Below are 18,788 nucleotides of genomic sequence, written 5' to 3' on the forward strand. Positions count from 1 at the left end.
GAAAAAACCGGCCAAATTCAAAATTCAAACCAAAAACTCATGTTCAACCGGTTTCTATCGGTTAGCCAACCGGTTTGACCGGTTATCGGTCGGTTTGAGTGGTAACCGGCCAAATTTAATTTTTTTTTGTTTAAATTCAAATGCCTGTAAAGTATATTAAATGAATGTTTGTATAACATGTTTTAGTCTAAATAAACTCTTCAATCCTCTTTTGTACTACTTTTATATTGTATTTGTATATTTTTATATGCACGTTTTTTTTATTTAACTTCAAATGCTCGCAAAGTATACTAAATGAACGAATATTTGAAAATTTTGACACTATTAGATTTGTCGCAACTTAAAGTATTTTAAAGATTTTTTTGGAAATTTTTCATTTTTTGAAATTCAAATTTGAATTTTGAATTTGGGCCGGTTTGAAACCGTCCGGAACCGGAACCGGCCCGGTAACCGATCAAACCGGACCAGTTCCGGTCGGTATTTTTAACCCTGCTTACATTCAACAGAATGTAGAGTACCTGCTCAGAGCACCGGCCTCTATTTAAATACGGTGTCCGCAATAATATCAGCCATGTTTCTTAGTGTCATTATCCTAGGATAAAAGCATGATCCAGTCATTATCCTAGGATAAACAGGGCCTGAAGCAAGAGGCCATTGATATGGGCATATAGCCACCAAACTCACAAGAAAGATATTTTAAGATTTTACCAACACATTATACAGCAAAACAGGTCAACATGGCTTTTGTTTTGTAGTTTGGAGAAGTCTAATTTACAATTTCTTCACTAACATACGCTAAATATAAACAACCACGAAGAACAGAACCATCTTATCCTGCACCAGAACGTTGAACCTTTCTCCCGATAAAAGAAGGAACAGGTACAACATGAGTCTGGTGCTCAGGTGAAATCACCACAGAAACAGAAAAGGGACACCTTTTCCTCTTGGGCAAACATATACAACTTGAGAGGAAAATACATGACCCACCAAAATCACAAAACAGTGTTGATATGCAGCGCTTTCAACAATGAGGTGGCCATTTGTTTGACCAACACTTGTTGGCCACCGCGTTGCCCATCCCTGCGTTCTTCAATGAGATTTTGTAGCTTTTGGGGAAGGTCATTCTCTACTATGAGCTGCTTTGGTCGAGGATGGTGCTCATAGACAACCTGGAAAAGTTCCATACACCATAAAGTTCAGATTCTACATGACTACAAGAATCATTTGACAGAGTTACTAAAATGCAGGACCATTTGATCCAGCTATGACTAGATGTCAAACCTTTATGAGTTTCAGCAAAGTCAAGCGAGCAATAGCTTCTCGATGGTCAAGTCTTGCAATAAGCAATGTTGTCAAACCATTGGTGGCCATTGCAGTATTTATCCGAGAAGATTTCCTGCAGAAGACATTGCGTACAATGTACTAATCAGTAATCTGTAGCACAATCGCAGACAATCAGGCAATGCCACCTCATATTCTTACGTGATTATCTTCAAGAAAGCATCCAATGTATGAACAAAATATTGTTCTGGGCAGTCCTGGAAGAATTTCACTAATTTCTGAATTGCCTCTTTCTTCAACAGCGCTTGTTCTACTTTTCTGTGATCATTATCATGAGCCAAACAAACAGCAATAGAATCTAATGCTGTGCATGCCCATGCATCATCCTCCAAAAGATTTAAGTACACATCTAGCCCTCCATGAGCCCTCAACTGCTCTCTAGAGTTGCGAGAAGCATGGGCCATATCACACAGCAAAGGCAGGGCATACTGCCTTAGGGGTGAGTCTGACATAACAAAATTCATCAAGTGAGGGATGATCCCATTTTCAGCTGCTTGTTCCTGTCTTCTTTTATTAATCTTGCAAAGGTTGAACAAAGCGTTGAGGACCTAGAGACAGGTTAGAGGTAGTTATTATGTGCTGAAAACATAAATAAACAGAAGGCAAGTTGTCCACATGGTTCTGAGAAATTAGTTATTTAACAATAACCACTTTTCAACTCAGACTGTACACCAGTGTTACATGGACACGGGTGCGGGTGTCTGTATCCGACTCGGGTGCAGGTGTCCGATTCGTTAGAATTTTTTGGGACACAGCAAATAACACTTGGAATCCGACACGGGTGTCGGAATCCGACACGGGTGCGGGGTATCCGACTCGGCAAAAAAATTAAGACACGGGTGTCCGGGTAACACAGCTGTACACATAAAAGGTGCACAGCTACAAGCACATTGTCATTGCAAACAATGCCATTCTGTTGCCTAAAACCTTTTCCAAACAGTTTTTTCTCGAACGGCGCAGGACTGCGCGCCATTTCATTTAAGATAGAAGAAAGGAATGAGTACAGAGGTTAGACAACCCCTGTACTCAGTACAACCCACACCACTAAGTCGACTCTTACAAAAGAAAAACAACCCAGGACCACGCCCCCAGGACCTAAGGTGCCGGATGCCGCGACCTTTTCCAAACAGTCAGGTGATGGTTTGCTCCAACTTCGATTACGCTATATAAATTGCATACTGGCTATGTAAAAAGAGGCATAAACTTTGCTCATTTACACATACATAATACCACAAAGCCACAGCACCCTCTGACTTAAGAGCAGTAGACCAAGACTCCAACCAGCTAATATAGAAACATGGGCCACAACTTAATGTCAATAATATTGACTCAAAATGTTTCACCACATAAAAACAAAAAGGACATGCTAGCTGGTACAATTTTCTTCCCCTGGTAAGCATGCTCGGATAAAACAAAGAAGTGCGCACCTCACTATGTATTTGATATACCAGAGGTCCATCATGAAGTTCAAGAATCGGTATCAGATGCTTGATTGCATCTGTGCGTTGAAGTGTCTCAAGACAATTAGGATCACCAGACAAATGATTAATACACCTAAGAATCTGCACAAAAAGAACAACCAGTTCCATAACAGAAACAATAAGGAAAAAGAAATCAGTCACATGACCAAGTAGATAGCAGAAACAATCGAATGCTTTAGGCTTTACCTTAAGAAGAATAGGAGGTTCTATCTTGTTGAACATCTGGAAAATCCGTGCAAGAAGGCTTTGGCTGGCCATAAGAGATTTTACCACTGTGTCTGCTTGTGCAAACTCCAAAAGAAGATCGGCCACTTTCTCAAGATACTCACGTGCAACATCTGCGCTCATGGAAGAGAACATCTGAGCTAATGGACCAGATGATGTTGTACTCCCTGGTCTTAAATTGAGCACTCCTGATCCAGATAACACACCAGATGCTGTTTGCGATGCAGCTCCAGAAGTAGATGCTCCTTCATTAGATACACCTGCTGAAGGTGCATATTTCATACTTTGAACTCTGTTTGAATCTTTTACACTAGAATCAATATGGCCATTTTCCCTTCCATGTCTAGAGACCTCTGCATGAAGTTCAAAAATCAGTTTGTTAGCACATAAAGAGGTCTTGGGCCATAGCATCAAACATTTCCATACTTCATATGGATGATTCCTTCTGTACTAAAAATGCTGGTGATTTACATAAGCGAAACTAAGGACTGGAAACTAATTTATCCTTTCTTTCCCTCAAACATGCAGGATACACACAGAGAGTAGCACAGCACCATTCACAGAACCATGAATGAACAGTGAGCAGGCCCTAGGGTGGTTTTGTGCTGGATCCTTCCTCAATAAACACAGGCTTCTTACCACTTAAAAGAACATAAGGGACCTGAGCAACAAAATAATCCAACAGCAAGGTCCTAAGTACATTTGCTCCAAATTTGCAAAATATAGCAGTACGTAAATAATTGAAGCAAGGTACACAAGTAATACAGGAGATGTGAAAAGTCAGTGACTATTCCTCTGAAATATTTTAATACAGTGACTATTCTCTGTTCTGGTCTTGGACAGAAGTAATATAGGTCTATAGCCTGAGAGTTTTTTTTTCTGTGTGTAACTTTAGTCTATCCTTTTTACTTGTCAGTAACTAGAGCATAGGTGCTTTCAAGGTAACTTGTGTACCACATTGTGCAGACATGAGGTGGATAGTAATACTGACTCTCTTTTTTTCCAGTTGATAGGGGAACTTGTTTGCGGAAAGAAGGTATATAGGTATATTGGAACCAGAAGCAAACCAAAAAGACAAGGCATATAAAATAAAGAAATGACAAATCTCAATGATGAGATTCTGGAACTCTGACATCCAAATGTGGTATTAACATAAATGGAAAGAAGAAAAAATGATAAGTTAAGAATACGATGGGATGATGAATAAAGGATTATGCAGAATGGTAATATTCTAGTGTAGGTCTTTTTGTCCATGTGTAACAAAACCAAAAAGTTTAGCATTTGATCAACAGTAAACTATCAGAAAAGAGGAGTCAAACATAGAGTAAACTGCTTAAGTGACAGAAATGCAGAATGCACGATGGGTGGATACACCAATATGCTAAAAACTGAAGTCTGGAATAAAGGGCACAGAATAAAGTACCAGCAAATTCCGCCATTATTAAGTCAAGTTCACCATTTGTTTTCCTCTCTGTTGATGCGTGTAATAACGGCAAAATGGTTTCATGCCTTCCCAATCCAGATAAGTGGTGAACGTAATCAAGTTGTCCAGATACATGTCGAGAAGGTGGTTCTTTCTCCAACAAACTCAATAGAGGCCGGACTTGGTCATTTTGACCGCTATTATGACCATTTGAAACTAGTTCTATGTGCTTTGGTGATCTATCTGTAGATGTTCTTCCTGCAGAAACACTAAGCCTCGGTGTCCTAACCAAGTCATTCTCGTTCCTCTCTATGTTACCAACACCAGTTTTATCACTAAACCTAGGAGATGACGAAGAATCAATTAATATATGGTGCTTATCTGTATCTGCTTGTAAGGATTGCAGAGAACCAGATGAATGGTGATGATCCAGCCTTGCTTTGGAATTTTCAATAAATGAAGGGTCTAATTGACCAGATCTTCGTCGGGGGGTTGAGCCATTTTGTGTTACTGAAGCGCCTGACCCTGAGATGGAAGCAAATCTTGTTGCTTCATTCAAGCTATGAAGAGTATTCACCAGCCTAAGAAGTATCCCATTTTTTGCCGCTATACGGCAGAAATCATTTCTAAGAGTTGAATGCTGTAGTTTGAAGACCTGCCATATGCCATCAATTGCAAGATGAACCATATCCCTGCAAATTTAAAATATATTCTGGCATTAGTTAGATACAAGCATTTAAACAATGAATACACAAGAAAAATCTGAAGAGAAGATTTATGTCAACAATCAGATGACTTGCCTGTATTTTGCATAATCAGGCTCCAAAAAGCTCACCAAAACAGGGATCCCTTGGCATGCAATGAACATTTGCAATGTCAAGGTGCTGGAGATGGAAATTAAATATTAGTAAACCAGAGCATTAATTCCCTCCACTTTTTTATTAAAATAAGAAACCATCAACTATGTCGGAGTAAAAAAAGACCTGGCCTGACAAAGCTGCTGAAGAAACAAGGATGCTTGCACCCGAACATCCTTTGGACGATTTGGCTCTGCAAAATTCATCACCACTGGAATCTGCAGATAGTTTTTAAATATCAACTATCACTCCACAAAAGTATGGAGGTCATGAATTGCATGGGAACAATGTCTTACGAGGCCAACAAGGCACGCATTTTCTAGGAAGCCCGTATTATCTTTTACAATGTTGTTGATGAGCTGCAGAACGGAGCTCAAGATCTACAAAAAAGAGTGAACAGTCAACTTTTCAGTGAAAAGAGCAAGCAAAAAGTTTGTGAAACCGAAGTAAAAAGTTCATACACGGTTTTTGGGAAGTTCAAGGAGTTCCATTAGCGGGAGGAAACCATTCTGTGTCACATAAATCTGTTTTTGCCCAGGCCGGTGACTGAAGTATAATAGAAGCTTTTGGCATGCTGACAATATCACATCTTCACTTTCCCCGGGTTTCAGTTGTGTTACTATTTTGCTGTATTCCTACAAAAAGAGAGGAACGAAGGGTATTTCAAGCTCAAGCTGGCAGTTAGAAATGTATGTTAGCAACCTGTACTTTGCAGGAAATAGTCTAAAAGTCAAACTGAAGTGCCGCTACTGAGTAGGTTGGCTGGCTGTTCTTATTTAAGAGGCGCAATAGTAAAGTTTTTTAGTGAATAAGATATCCAACATGTTGGTGTATATTGAGCCCATGTATAGAGGCCCATGTATAGGAACGATATATCCCACCCTTCTAGGGTTTGGGGTAATACAAGCCATTATTCTCTCCTATTCTCCCTCTCTTACATGGTATCAGCCTAGCTCATGGCCGCCGCCGCCTCCATGGCCGGCCGGCCGCCGGCGCCGCCGGACCTCTCCTTCCCTTCCCTCTCCTCCCTCCATCCTCCCTCCCCTGCTGCAAGATCTGGCGGGGCTCCGGCCGCCCAGCCCTGGCCGCCGGGCTACCTCCAGGCCGCCGCCGCGCCGCCCGCTGCGCCGCCGCCCTGGGCGCGGCCGCCGGGGGCGCGGGTCCTCCCGCTCCTGCCCTCTCCACCCTCCCTCCTCCCTCCCCTGCTGCAAGATCTGGCGGGGCCACTGGGGCTCTGCTCCGGCCGCCCAGCCCTGGCCGCCGAGCTGCCTCCAGGCCGCTGCCGCGCCGGCCCGCTGCGCCGCCGCCCTGGGCGCGGCCGCCGGGGGCGCGGGACCTCCCACCCCTGCCCCAGCCTGGTGCGGCTCTGCTCCCGGCGTGGTGCAACCGTGGCATGCCGTCGTTCCTGCGCTCGGCACTGCACAGCCGGGGCCTCAGCGGGCCGCCGCCGCCGCGCCCGAGCCGGCCGCCGCCCCTTCCCTGCCCGATTCGCCCGCCGCCGCCGCTGCTACCGCTGGCTGGCTGGCTGCGCTGCCCTACGCCGCCGCGCTGGCTGCAGCCGCAGGGCCCGGTGCGGGCGGGCCACCACCTCCTCCCGGCCCGCTGCCGACTGCTGCTGCTGCAGGGGGTGCGGGCGCAGGGGGCACGAGCGGCGCCGCCACCGCCGCTGCCGCCTCCCTCGCCGCCGCGCAGGCCGCGCGGGCGCCCACCGCGCAGGCCGTTGCGCCCGCCGCGCATGCTGCGCAGGCTGCCCTTTACAGCTGACAATTCTTGTTCCATCGAGTTTGATTCTTCTGGCCTCACTGTAAAGGATTCGGCCTCCCGGCGTCCACTACTCCGGTGTGACAGCACGGGGCCCCTTTACACCCTTCGTCTTCCTTCTTCCGCTGCACCACTCTCGCCTTCTTCTTCGCCCTGGTCGTCTTGGTCTGCAGCTTTTGCCGCGACGCCGTCTTCCACCATCTGGCACCGCCGTCTTGGTCACCCTGGCCGCGACGTTCTGGCTCAGCTCAGTCGTAGTACCGATGTTCCTGGTACTAGAGCTCCTGCTGAGCCCCTCTGCCATGCGTGCCAGCTTGGTCGTCATGTTCGGCTCTCTTTTTCTTCTTCTTCGCATGCGACGCATGCATTTGATCTTGTTCACTGTGACCTGTGGACCTCTCCTGTTCTTAGCCTTTCTGGTTATAAATACTATCTGGTGGTGGTCGATGATTTCTCGCACTACTCTTGGACGTTTCCTTTGCGCGCCAAGTCTGAGACCTTCCCCACCCTCCTCCACTTCTTTGCCTAGGTGTCCACTCAGTTCGGCCTCACCGTTAAGGCCGTCCAGTGTGACAACGGGCGGGAGTTCGACAACTCCACCTCCCGTTCTTTCTTCCTCTCTCGGGGTGTTTAGCTGCGTATGTCTTGTCCGTATACCTCTCCTCAGAACGGCAAGGCTGAGCGGATGATTTGCACGACGAACGACGTCGTGCGCACCCTTCTGATCCAAGCCTCTCTGCCCCCGCGCTTCTGGGTTGAGAGCCTCCACACCGCCACCTACTTGCTCAACCGTCTTCCGTCCACTGCGTCTCCTGCTCCCACTCCCCACCACTCTTTTCGGTACCCCTCCTCGCTACGACCACCTTCGGGTCTTCGGGTGTGCGTGTTACCCTAACACCTCCGCCACTGCTCCTCACAAGCTGGCGCCCCGCTCGACTCGTTGTGTGTTCCTCGGTTACTCCCCTAACCACAAGGGGTACCGATGCTTTGACCTCACCTCTCGCCGCGTCCTGATCTCCCGACACGTCGTCTTTGACGAGTCGGATTTCCCCTACTCCACCTCCTCCACTCCTTCTCCTGAACCCGAGCTGGAGTCTCTGTTTCCGACTGACCCGGTGGTTCAGCCACCGTTACCTGTTTGTCCTTTCCCTGCAGGTTTCCCCGGCACACCAGCACCGCTTCCAGTGATCCCTGCTGCGCCGAGCGCGGCCCCGGTGCCCGCGGTCGCGCCACGCACGGCCCCTGGACCTCCGGTCGTGCCGCGAGCGGACCCGGTGTCTCCTGCTGCGCCTGCGCGGTACGCTCAGCCGGTGCAGGTGTACCGGCGTCGTTCGGCGCCGACTCCTGCTCCGGAGGCTCCTACGACGCCTACACCGGAGCCGTCGCCGTCGCCGTCGCCGTCGCCTCCTCCAACTCCCTCTCGAGCCGAGCCGGAGGTGTACCACCCGCCAGTCATCCATCGGGATCCTCGGCATATCCATCCCATGGTGACTCGGCGGATGGCGTCTCAGGCCGCGACTCTCTCCACCACCGAGGGAGAGCCGCGGGTCTCTCCGGTACCATCCTCTGTTCGCGACGCCTTGGCGGATCCTCACTGGCGTCGCGCGATGGAAGAGGAGTACGCGGCTCTTCTTGCCAACCAGATGTGGGACCTCGTGCCGCGTCCGTCTGGTTGTAATGTGGTGACTAGCAAGTGGATCTGGACGCATAAGCGTCGCGCTGATGGCACACTGGAGCGCTACAAGACTCGTTGGGTTCTTCGGGGGTTCACTCAGCGGCCTGGTGTGGACTATGATGAGACCTTCAGTCCAGTCGTGAAGCCCGCTACGGTGCGCACAGTCCTCTCGCTTGCGCTCTCGCGCTCTTGGCCTGTGCACCAGCTGGTCGTGAAGAATGCGTTTCTTCACGGCACACTGTCAGAGACTGTCTAATGCTCTCAGCCAGCGAGATTTGTGGACTCGAGTCATCCGGATATGGTCTGCCGGCGCAACAAGTCTCTCTATGGTCTGAAGTAGGCTCCTCGGGCTTGGTACTCTCGGTTCGCCACGTTATTGCTGACATTGGGGTTCACCGAGGCCAAGTCTGACACATCTCTCTTCATCTACCGTCGTGGAGATGAGACTGCCTATCTGCTGCTCTATGTCGATGACATTGTGCTCACCGCCTCTAGTCAGCGATTGCTTCAGAGTGTCATCTCCTCTCTGCAGCAGGAGTTTGCTATTAAGGATCTGGGTCAGCTCCACCACTTCTTGGGCGTCACTATTGAGCCTCGTCCGTCTGGTCTTCTCCTTCACCAGCGGCAGTATGCACTTGATATTCTGAAGCGGGCTGGGATGACTGATTGCAACAAGCCCTGCTCCACTCCTGTCGACACTCAGGCGAAGCTGTCTGCTGATCTGGGTGATCCGGTGGCTGATCCTACTGCCCACCGGAGTCTGGCCGGCGCTTTGCAGTACCTCACCTTCAACAGGCCGGACCTCACCTACGCGGTTCAGCAGGTTTGTCTCCATATGCATGATCCCCGGGAGTCACACCTTGCTGCGCTGAAGCGTCTCCTCCGGTACGTCCGTGGCACTGTGAACCTCGGCCTGGTGCTTCACCGCTCGTCCTCTGCTGAGCTGGTTGTCTACACCGACGCTGACTGGGCTGGTTGTCCGGACACTCGTCGCTCCACTTCCAGCTACGCCGTCTTCCTGGGCGGCAACCTGGTCTCCTGGTCGTCCAAGCGGCAGCCGGTTGTCTCCCGCTCCAGTGTCGAGGCGGAGTACCGTGCTGTCGCTAACGGCGTGGCGGAGGCGTCCTGGCTACGATAGCTCTTGGCGGAGCTCCACAGTCCGCTCGCCAAGAGCACACTCGTCTATTGCGACAACGTCAGCGCCGTGTATCTCTCCACCAACCCCGTCCAGCATCAGCGGACGAAGCACGTGGAGATTGACTTGCACTTTGTGCACAACAGGGTCGCAATCGGCAATGTTCGGGTACTCCATGTCCCGACCACCTCCCAGTTTGCTGACATCTTCACCAAGGGACTACCCTCCTCAACTTTCTCGGAGTTTCGCTCCAGCCTCAACGTAGCAGGTGGCTAGTTGTGGCTGGGGGGGGGGGGGGGTATTTGCCCTTTGTACTTTCTTCTTGTCCAGTCTTGAACACCGCTGCGTCGGTAGTTCAGACTGCGGGGGGGGTGTATATTGATCCCATGTATAGAGGCCCATGTATAGGAACGATATATCCCACCCTTCTAGGGTTTGGAGTAATACAAGCCATTATTCTCTTCTATTCTCCCTCTCTTACACAACATACTGTGATTTCACATGCAAATACCATGTATTTCAAACAGAAAATAATGCCCTAAATAGTAATGATCATGCAATCAACCAACAGGGGCACATGTTTGGACAAAAATCATCAACATTTCAGGCTTAAACAACTCAGAGCAACCAGCAAGTTTCCAAGGGAACAGATAACCATCACCAAGATCCATAATAAATGCCATGCTACCAGTACAGGTGACATATATACAAAATATACTCCCTCTGTTTCACCATATTTGTCCGTGGTCTCAGGAGGCCACATTCCATAATGTTTGTACATTGATGATATGAATGGTGTAGTTATAGTGATGTTTTCACTCCCTATCTTAATTAAATGCTCCAATCGAAGAGAAATTGTTGTATTATGGCATTAAATAGGGGTACAGATGGTTATTTCATATTGATTTTTGTCTTAAAGATAGTACTTGGTCTGTGCGCATGGTGTGCTATGGACAAATCACAAATATAATGAAATGGAGGAAGTATATTTATGGGATCGTAAAGGTTGACCAAGAGCATTGCCGAAGCATGATTCTAAGGCGATAAGGTAAGGCGTGGCAACTGACTCCATTCATATTGCCTAAGTAAGTCAAAGCAATAAGACAATGGGCCGTCATACATGTATTAGCATCTCAAGAAAAAAGGGAAACAAAACAGGAGAGATTGGGCTTTCCTAGACTATCCAGCTCATCACCATATCTAGCTACCCCAGCTCGTCAGCAACGGCTTACACCCTCAAGGCACCTTAAGGCCTAGAAGATGCTTTAAGAAACATGCAAAAGTATTGATATTGATATGGGTTTTTACAAACACAGACAGCAGTTGAAGAATGCATTGTGGTAGTAGAAGGAAGCAATAGCACACCTGCCAAGGGAAAAGACTCTCTCCAGCAATATTGTCACCAAAACCCTGTAAATGTTGTTGATAATGCCATCAAAATCTGAGCTAGAGTAAATGGAATTTCATCTATTTTACTACTAAAGGAAGGTATATAGGATAATGGTAGTGTTAGTACAGTACCTGTGCATCAATATCTTGTAGTCGATCTGCAATTTCAATTAGTTTCCCACCATTTGTGGACTCGCTATCATTTCCCTTTTGCTTCTCCGCTACTCTGGCATTGAGCACCTTTGCAAGGTCATTTGATACACCATTATATGGAAGTTCATGGTCGGTAGTTGATGTTGAAGCTTCAGCTCCATAATTGCCCTGTCTGTCGATTGGTGGAAATAAATCTTCCAATGAGGCATCTCCAGGTTTGTCACTAAATCTACTCAGCTCTTTCGGCACCTCAACTGAAGATTCAACCACCTGTCAATGCAGGATACATTTAACTTCCAATAATAAGAAAATCAGTTCAAGACCTTGATAATGAAATAAATGGCAGCCTAACTGCAATAGAATTTGATTAAAGGGTGTCAATTGTAACCTAAACCAACTTGACTTGGCAGGATCATGCACAATCTCATCCTGATCCTTCACCCAGACAATACACTTCAAGTATTTTCACTCTTACACTTCTTTTTTACTTTTCCCACTCCCATTTGTACAACAAATGGTTGGCTAAGCAATTGCATGTAGAGCATAAAGTAGAAACACATGTATAATAGTGACTCCTTAAAATGCTATGCAGAAAGATCTCACCTTTTGGTAGTCAATATTCTGCCTTCCAGCCTGAAAGGAGAACACATCACCATCCTCAAGACTTGAACTTCCTTTACTTTCAGGCTCCATCTTACTTGGCAGACCAACTTGCACTTCATGTGCCATCACTTTGCCATTCAAATCAGCGTCCCCAGATGAAGCATCCACTGGTAGCTTCTCATGTAAAACTAATGTCGGGTCTTTATTAAGAACTATGTTATCTTTCATAACTGCCAGATTGTTTGAGCTACTGTCCTCGGTAGGTTTTAAATTTCCATCAGGAAGCTCATCAGGTTTATTTTGAGCAGCAGATTCCAGAATTGGTTCTTTTCTCCCATTTTCCTACAGCAGTATAAACAAAAATAGTGTAAATTTGCAAGCCTTATATAGTTGGTCCACTGCACAATATTTTGGAGGACCACACCCTGAGATAGAAATTCCCTGGTGTTACCTGCTCAACGTTAGAAGTGATAGGTGTTTGAGAATCTCCTGGTGTGCAGAAACCAGCGCTATTATGGACACTTCCTTCATCATCCCCATCAATGTTCCTGATTGTACCAAAAGAATTAAAATATCTTCTCAAGGTCACTATAAAAAGATGGATCAAATAATATGTGGAGAACCAATCTAGAAAATATAAAAACCATAGATTTGTGTGATATATTATGAAGCAAAAGTCCATAAATAAGAACAACTAGAATGGGCAGGGAAAGGGCTAAAGTCCATAGGTGTTTGAGAAGCCAAATCAAGTAGTAGCAGAGCCAAAATCAAGGGGCAGCAAGTGAAATCTGAGAGTGTGCCTTGTAAAATCGTGTTGTGGTGCTTCAGATGGTCACAAGAGAGTGCTGGCAGGAAGCAAAACAAGCTCAAGCGGCGGCTAAGGCGATGCTCCATGCCGTACTCCCACAGCCGACTGTGACACCTTGGTCGTTTGGCATCGAGCTGTAGATTAGTCAATGCTGTGACAACTATGTGTGGGACTTGCATAAATAAACGACCGTCATATAGATCTTTGTAAATCTAGCAATACTTCAAACAAATGTGTCTATAGAAGTTTTCTCTATACTGCAATGCAGAAGCGTGTAAAAGGTCAAATTATCAAATCATCATGATGTACGTTTCTTGCCCGCTATATACCTCAATGGAGTAGGTTGCCGAAGGGAAGCAGGCAAAGCTCGTCTCGAGTTTTGCAACCATGGATGCATCAATAATGTCTTCGCATCAGGCCTTTGCATTGCATCCTACAATTGTTTTGTTAAAATCAGGACATGTACTAAAGAATATTACTCGAGCTCTCAAATAACATATAAAATAACAGTGTACCTTTTGGAAACATTGCCGGAGAAAATCAGTAATCTCAGGAGAAAGACCCTCTGGTATCGGTGGATGCACATCCTATACAAAATAAATAGTATTCTCATATAGCTGAATAAAGAGTCGCTTGCAAACATGTAAGGAGATACAAAACAGATGTATGCAACCTACCTGAACAATGCGGAACAGTGCAGGCATAGGCTGGAGATCGTAATATGGTGGGGCACATGTGAGCAACTCAATTACAGTGCAACCAACACTCCAGATATCAGAAGCAGCACAAACACCAGACATTTCGATGACCTAATTTAGTCATGTATTGGTAACATGATGAGTGAAGTTCAAAAGGTCCGAAACATTGTACAAATGCATTTTTATCGCTGTGTTGAAAGACCATAGAAGCCATAATAGCAATCAATATTATGCTATAATCCTGTTAGCAACTTAGGAACTCTAATAGAGTATGATATGCAGTCAATGATGCAATTTTGCAATTTTACTCAGTTTAGTTGTCCTAGCTGAATATGTAAGTAAAACACTTCAGCTTGGAGTGGATATTTTTAGTGAACCTTGCGTACACACATCCTTTAAAAATCTACAACGTGTCACCACTGCTGGACTTGTAAAACCGCCGTCATCACCAAAATCTCAATGCATGTGGAAATTCCAGAAGCAATGTAACATAATAGCACAGCACAAATAAGTTCCACTGGCCTAATGATCATTGATCATCGTACTAATTCCCAATCAATACGACCCCACATAAAGGGATGGACATTCAACTTGATGAATAAATGCTAAATTAATGGTCGTTTTAATCTCTGTTCGACAAATTTTATGTCCACAGAACAGTGGGCCAGAGAACCTTCAAGCCATTTTATAGTAAAACACACACAAATAAGATAAGAAATTACTTCAATATGTTAGTGACATAGTGCACAATAGTTCAGCAGGAACATCATATTCAAGAACTAAAAACAGTTAAGCAATCAAACCTCAGGGGCCATCCAGTATGGAGTGCCGACCACAGAATGAGTGTTAATATCAGCTTCAGTCAATTTAGTGGCAACTCCAAAATCAGCAAGTTTGACAAGGCCCTAAACCAAGCATGTTGCACAAATGAAGATATAGAGAAGAAAAGTGCTGCTATGATTATAAGAGCAAGTTTAAAATTTAAATAGTAAGCCTGATTATTTTGAAGTGAGCGAATAATACATCTGAGAATAAAAACACTCTTCAAGTTATGTTGGTACATAGTACTTTAAATTTCCAAAAACAAGTAATAGGGAATTTCGAAGAGTCATAACAGTATCTAGTGCAGGATAAACTGGTAGAAGCTTATATACAATTGTTGATGACAATTTGTGCTTAGTCCATATTGAGGCAGAAGTGTTGGTGTATATGTGAGCCCATGTATAGAGGCCCATCTAGAGGCCCATGTATAGGAAATATATATCCCACCCTTCTAGGGTTTGGAGGAATAGAGACAATTATTCTCTCCATCTGTTGTCCAGTGTTTCTTGTTGTCCAGTCTTGAACACCGCTGCGCCGGTAGTTCAGACTGCGGGGGGGTGTTGGTGTATATGTGAGCCCATGTATAGAGGCCCATGTATAGGAAATATATATCCCACCCTTCTAGGATTTGGAGGAACAGAGACAATTATTCTCTCCATCAAGAAGGAACAACTACATTGACTATTAACAACTGCTACCAAAATCAATGCTAGACCACTCTGCCATTTGAGTCTGTATCTAGACTTGGGCGCCTTTTCTTTCTTTGTACCAAATTTTTCATGGTTTTATGCAATAGAATGCTTCCAACTATGAATCTACGATATTAAAAACTTCCATCTTAGATCAGTGTCTTTGCACCTTAATGGGTTTTGTCCAGCAACATTTGAGCTTGTGAGATTTTGCAATATTTGTATTTTAACATATTCAATAAGTGGAACAAAGAATAAACCCTGGAAAATAAACTTATTATGCAACTATTAACCTCTTTGGTAGTCAATATATTTGCACCCTTGATATCTCTATGTATGACACCTTGTTCATGCAGGTAAACCAGACCTTCCAACACCTGGCCACATAGAAACTAAAATCAGATAAAATGAAAGAAAAAGAAAATTAGTAGTGTTGCAGTCATCACATCAAGCACCTGGGCAATGTAGACAGCCACCAATGATTCAGGAAAAGGTCCAAATTTGTTTGGCTTGATAATATTGGCAAGTGAGCCATTCTCCACATACCTGCAATTACCCCCATGGCATTAGAAGTCTATAGCTTCCAAGTCAAAATTCACTAGATGCACCTCTGCCTTGTATCAAGACATTTTTTAACAAGAATTGCTTACTCTAGAATAATATGGAGGTGGCTCTTTGTCTTCAGTGATCCAAGATACTTAACAATGTTTTTGTGATTGAGATTCTGCATAAAGAACCAAAAGATTTAGAGTTCCGTAGAAGGTAAAAGTACATAAAAATTAAAATGATCGTGGTCCTTTTAGAACAATAGAAACAGCTAGAAAAAAAATATAGGAATTTTAGCTTTCATACCACATTATTCCCAGATTTTATTGCCTTTTATATTGAATATTAGGGAGAGACTGGGTAAGATGGACCAAAGAATCAAAAAACTAAATAAAAGAACCTCAAATTTTATAACAGTTTAAATCTATGTAGCACCGATACGGATAGGCGTATCAGTATCGGCCCGATACGGATACGTGGATACGTCAAATTTCTGCAAAACTTAAAGGCACAAAGGTGTATCGGAGTATCGGATACGGATACGCGGATACATATCGGATACGTGATACGGGGTCATGTTGAAGTATCGGGGTTACAGAGGTTTAAATTAGGTAAAAGCAAGGATCTAGTGTGATTTTTATGTATTTACAGTAGCTACTGCGACTTCTACCTACATATCAGTAGAGCATGCAAAGGAGATACAAATTCTGATTAAAAAAAGATTCAAAAGGGAGTAGATCTGTGCTAAGTGAACAACAAAAATGTGGTGTTAACAGTAAATATGATAATATCTGCACGATGAAAAACAAAAAGACTTACTTTCAGTAGATCAATTTCTTGCTGAATGTACACCACCAGCAAACCATGGAGATCATTGTGCAGAATTGTTAACATACACAAAGAAAACAAATACAATTAATTAGTAAGAACCCTATGCTGCAGAGATACAAGAACTATTGCAATCGGCCAGTGCATCCTGAGACCCATGACGAAGTATTTATGTAACTTACTGTGCAACAGTATGTCAGTCCACAAACAATTACAGATGCATTGGTTATGCTCAAAAAGAAAAATGAAGTTTCCGGTTCAAATCTCTATGGTTTTTCACAAACAGTAAATAGCGCATACATACATATTTCAAAACAAAACCTCAACTTCGAATGCTGAATGACACGTGCGTCAATGCCAAAACAGAGGAAAATATAACTGAATTAGTGTCCACTTCCACAAAAATAGCCTGAACACGTAAAACACTATTTTAGATATTAAATATTTACCAAACACCTATAGAGACATGGATTAGATGAACAACATGTCAATAATTGCTGCCAATCCACCCATAAGAAGTTATGCAGCCAAGTGATAAATTTATCCACTGCAGGAAAGTTGCATGCCATAGTGTGTGCAAAGGCACATAAGGTCTGAGCAGTGTCAATTAGTTATGGTGTTGAAACTGAAGAAAAGATCTTCTCCTCATGAATAATGCGACAAAACAAAATGGCCGTACTTATCGTGTGTAGTAGAAAATTTGGAAATTACTTGGCACCTATCTCATGCATTGACGTAATAACCAAGTCATCAAACAGCAGTTGTGGCCATTGCCCTTTGAAATATCACTTTTCAGCTCAGATATCCTGCAGCTAGTAACAGCCTAGAATAGTGCTACTTTATGTCATTAATCATTTTTCTTATGAAAAGAAATCCGAAACGATATTACGTCATATATGCTATATGGAAACACGTACCATATCTTCCCCACGCATGCGACAATTAATAGCTCGACAGCTCCATATATGATCGCAACCGACAAACGTATAACCAACTTGCTACATGACCAATCAGCATGGCAGAGCCTAAAACACAGGCAACACGTGTCTTTGGCTTCTGCTATAATCGCAAGTATGAACAGACCTTATAGGAAGTTTGCTTACGAGTCCACATGAATAAGCTAGCACAACTTAGCCCTAGCACCTAGGGTACAATTTCGTATCATGCTACTGAAAAAAAAAAGTGTGGCAAGTGCGCTACCAAACAGCAAGCAGCATAGCTCAAATTTGTAGTGGCATCTTATAGCGGCTGAGGCTACTGCTGCTGTTGTATGTTACACAGCACAGCAAAACCACATTTCGTGCAATTCCACAAATTTGCTAGTCGGCACTTGCTATGCATGACAATATAAGCCCAAATAATGGAAGCTCACCATTATTATGTTGAGATCCTCCTGCGGGATGTTCTCCAGCGAGACCTGCTTGATGGCCACGAAGTCGCCATTCTCCAGGTCAAGTCCCTTGTACACTCGGCCGTACGCTCCCTTCCCTATCTCATCTCCAAGCATCTGCGCGCGCGCGCCCACAAGCACAGTGAGTGATAGGAGCGCACCCCCGAAAGAAAATCGGCCGCACAAAACACGAATTTTCCCCGGATCCGAGGTGGGAGACGCGAGGGTACTCACGTATTTGTTGTCGAGCGTCTTGGATTTGTGGAACTGCGCATTGTGCTGCCTCGACGCCATCTGGTCGCCGCCTCCGTGGCACGGGCCTGGGCGCCGGCGGCCGCGGCGGGGGCGGGCGGATCAGCAGTCACCGGCGGCGGCGCGGAGTCCCTCGCGAGCTCCCGGCGGGGGCCATTCAGCTTGCTCTAGGGTTTGGGTGGGGAGGGAATTGGAGGATGAGGGCAGCAGGAAGACGAAGGCGGAGGGCAGAGAGAGGGGAGAGAGTGTAGGTGCTTTTCTCTAATTATTATTGCTAACTATTTTCGCTCTCGTTTCGATTTTTTTTCTGGGCGTGGGAAACTAACGGAACGGATCCGAGTTTATACAGAGGGGTGGGCCCTTGGAGTTGGCGGAAGCCAACGAGGATGTTGCAGGGATAAGCGGGGGCAACGACTGGCAATTAGCTGTCATCAACTCTAGCGCCTCATCCGGCGGGGCCCGTTGAGTACTTGTGCTCTCTTCATCCTCCTCGTCTTTTTCTTTAATCTTTATCTTTAATCTTTAATAAATAAAGGATCGAACTGAAATGTGACATGGTATATCTCTACGCTTTTTTCACAGATGAGAACGAGGACGCAAGGTGTATGACTCACTGTCAATAGCTAGGGATGATAATGAGCTATGGCCTTAATGTTTTTTCATAATCTAATTTGATCTTTTATCTTTTTTAATTTAAAATTATATAAGATCA

At 45.0% G+C, this 18,788-nt stretch overlaps 1 protein-coding gene across 6 annotated transcripts; it reads right to left on the reverse strand.

The window, feature by feature from the left end:
• Positions 1-680: 680 nt before the first annotated feature.
• Positions 681-18,391, reverse strand: LOC120682664 (MAP3K epsilon protein kinase 1-like). Of its 6 annotated transcripts, XM_039964641.1 has the most exons (25): positions 18,059-18,391; positions 17,807-17,941; positions 16,426-16,446; positions 15,711-15,784; positions 15,516-15,606; positions 15,354-15,437; positions 14,353-14,454; positions 13,529-13,660; positions 13,367-13,438; positions 13,181-13,284; positions 12,495-12,591; positions 12,044-12,385; positions 11,420-11,710; positions 11,264-11,308; positions 5,789-5,962; positions 5,624-5,707; positions 5,454-5,545; positions 5,271-5,354; positions 4,471-5,162; positions 3,254-3,400; positions 3,009-3,160; positions 2,769-2,903; positions 1,483-1,889; positions 1,282-1,396; positions 681-1,169 (listed from the first exon to the last, which is right to left on the reverse strand). In XM_039964641.1, the coding sequence occupies exons 1-25, from the start codon at positions 18,116-18,118 to the stop codon at positions 993-995; spliced, it is 3,909 nt and encodes a 1,302-aa protein (XP_039820575.1). In that variant the 5' UTR covers positions 18,119-18,391; the 3' UTR covers positions 681-992. The 6 variants fall into 6 exon arrangements, with proteins under 6 accessions (XP_039820575.1, XP_039820574.1, XP_039820576.1 ...); XM_039964640.1 differs by having other exon boundaries at positions 3,009-3,400; XM_039964642.1 differs by having other exon boundaries at positions 3,009-3,400; positions 13,529-13,737.
• Positions 18,392-18,788: the final 397 nt, after the last annotated feature.

The sequence above is a fragment of the Panicum virgatum genome, chromosome 7N (genome assembly GCF_016808335.1).
Source record: "Panicum virgatum strain AP13 chromosome 7N, P.virgatum_v5, whole genome shotgun sequence".
Classification (NCBI taxonomy): Eukaryota; Viridiplantae; Streptophyta; class Magnoliopsida; order Poales; family Poaceae; genus Panicum; species Panicum virgatum.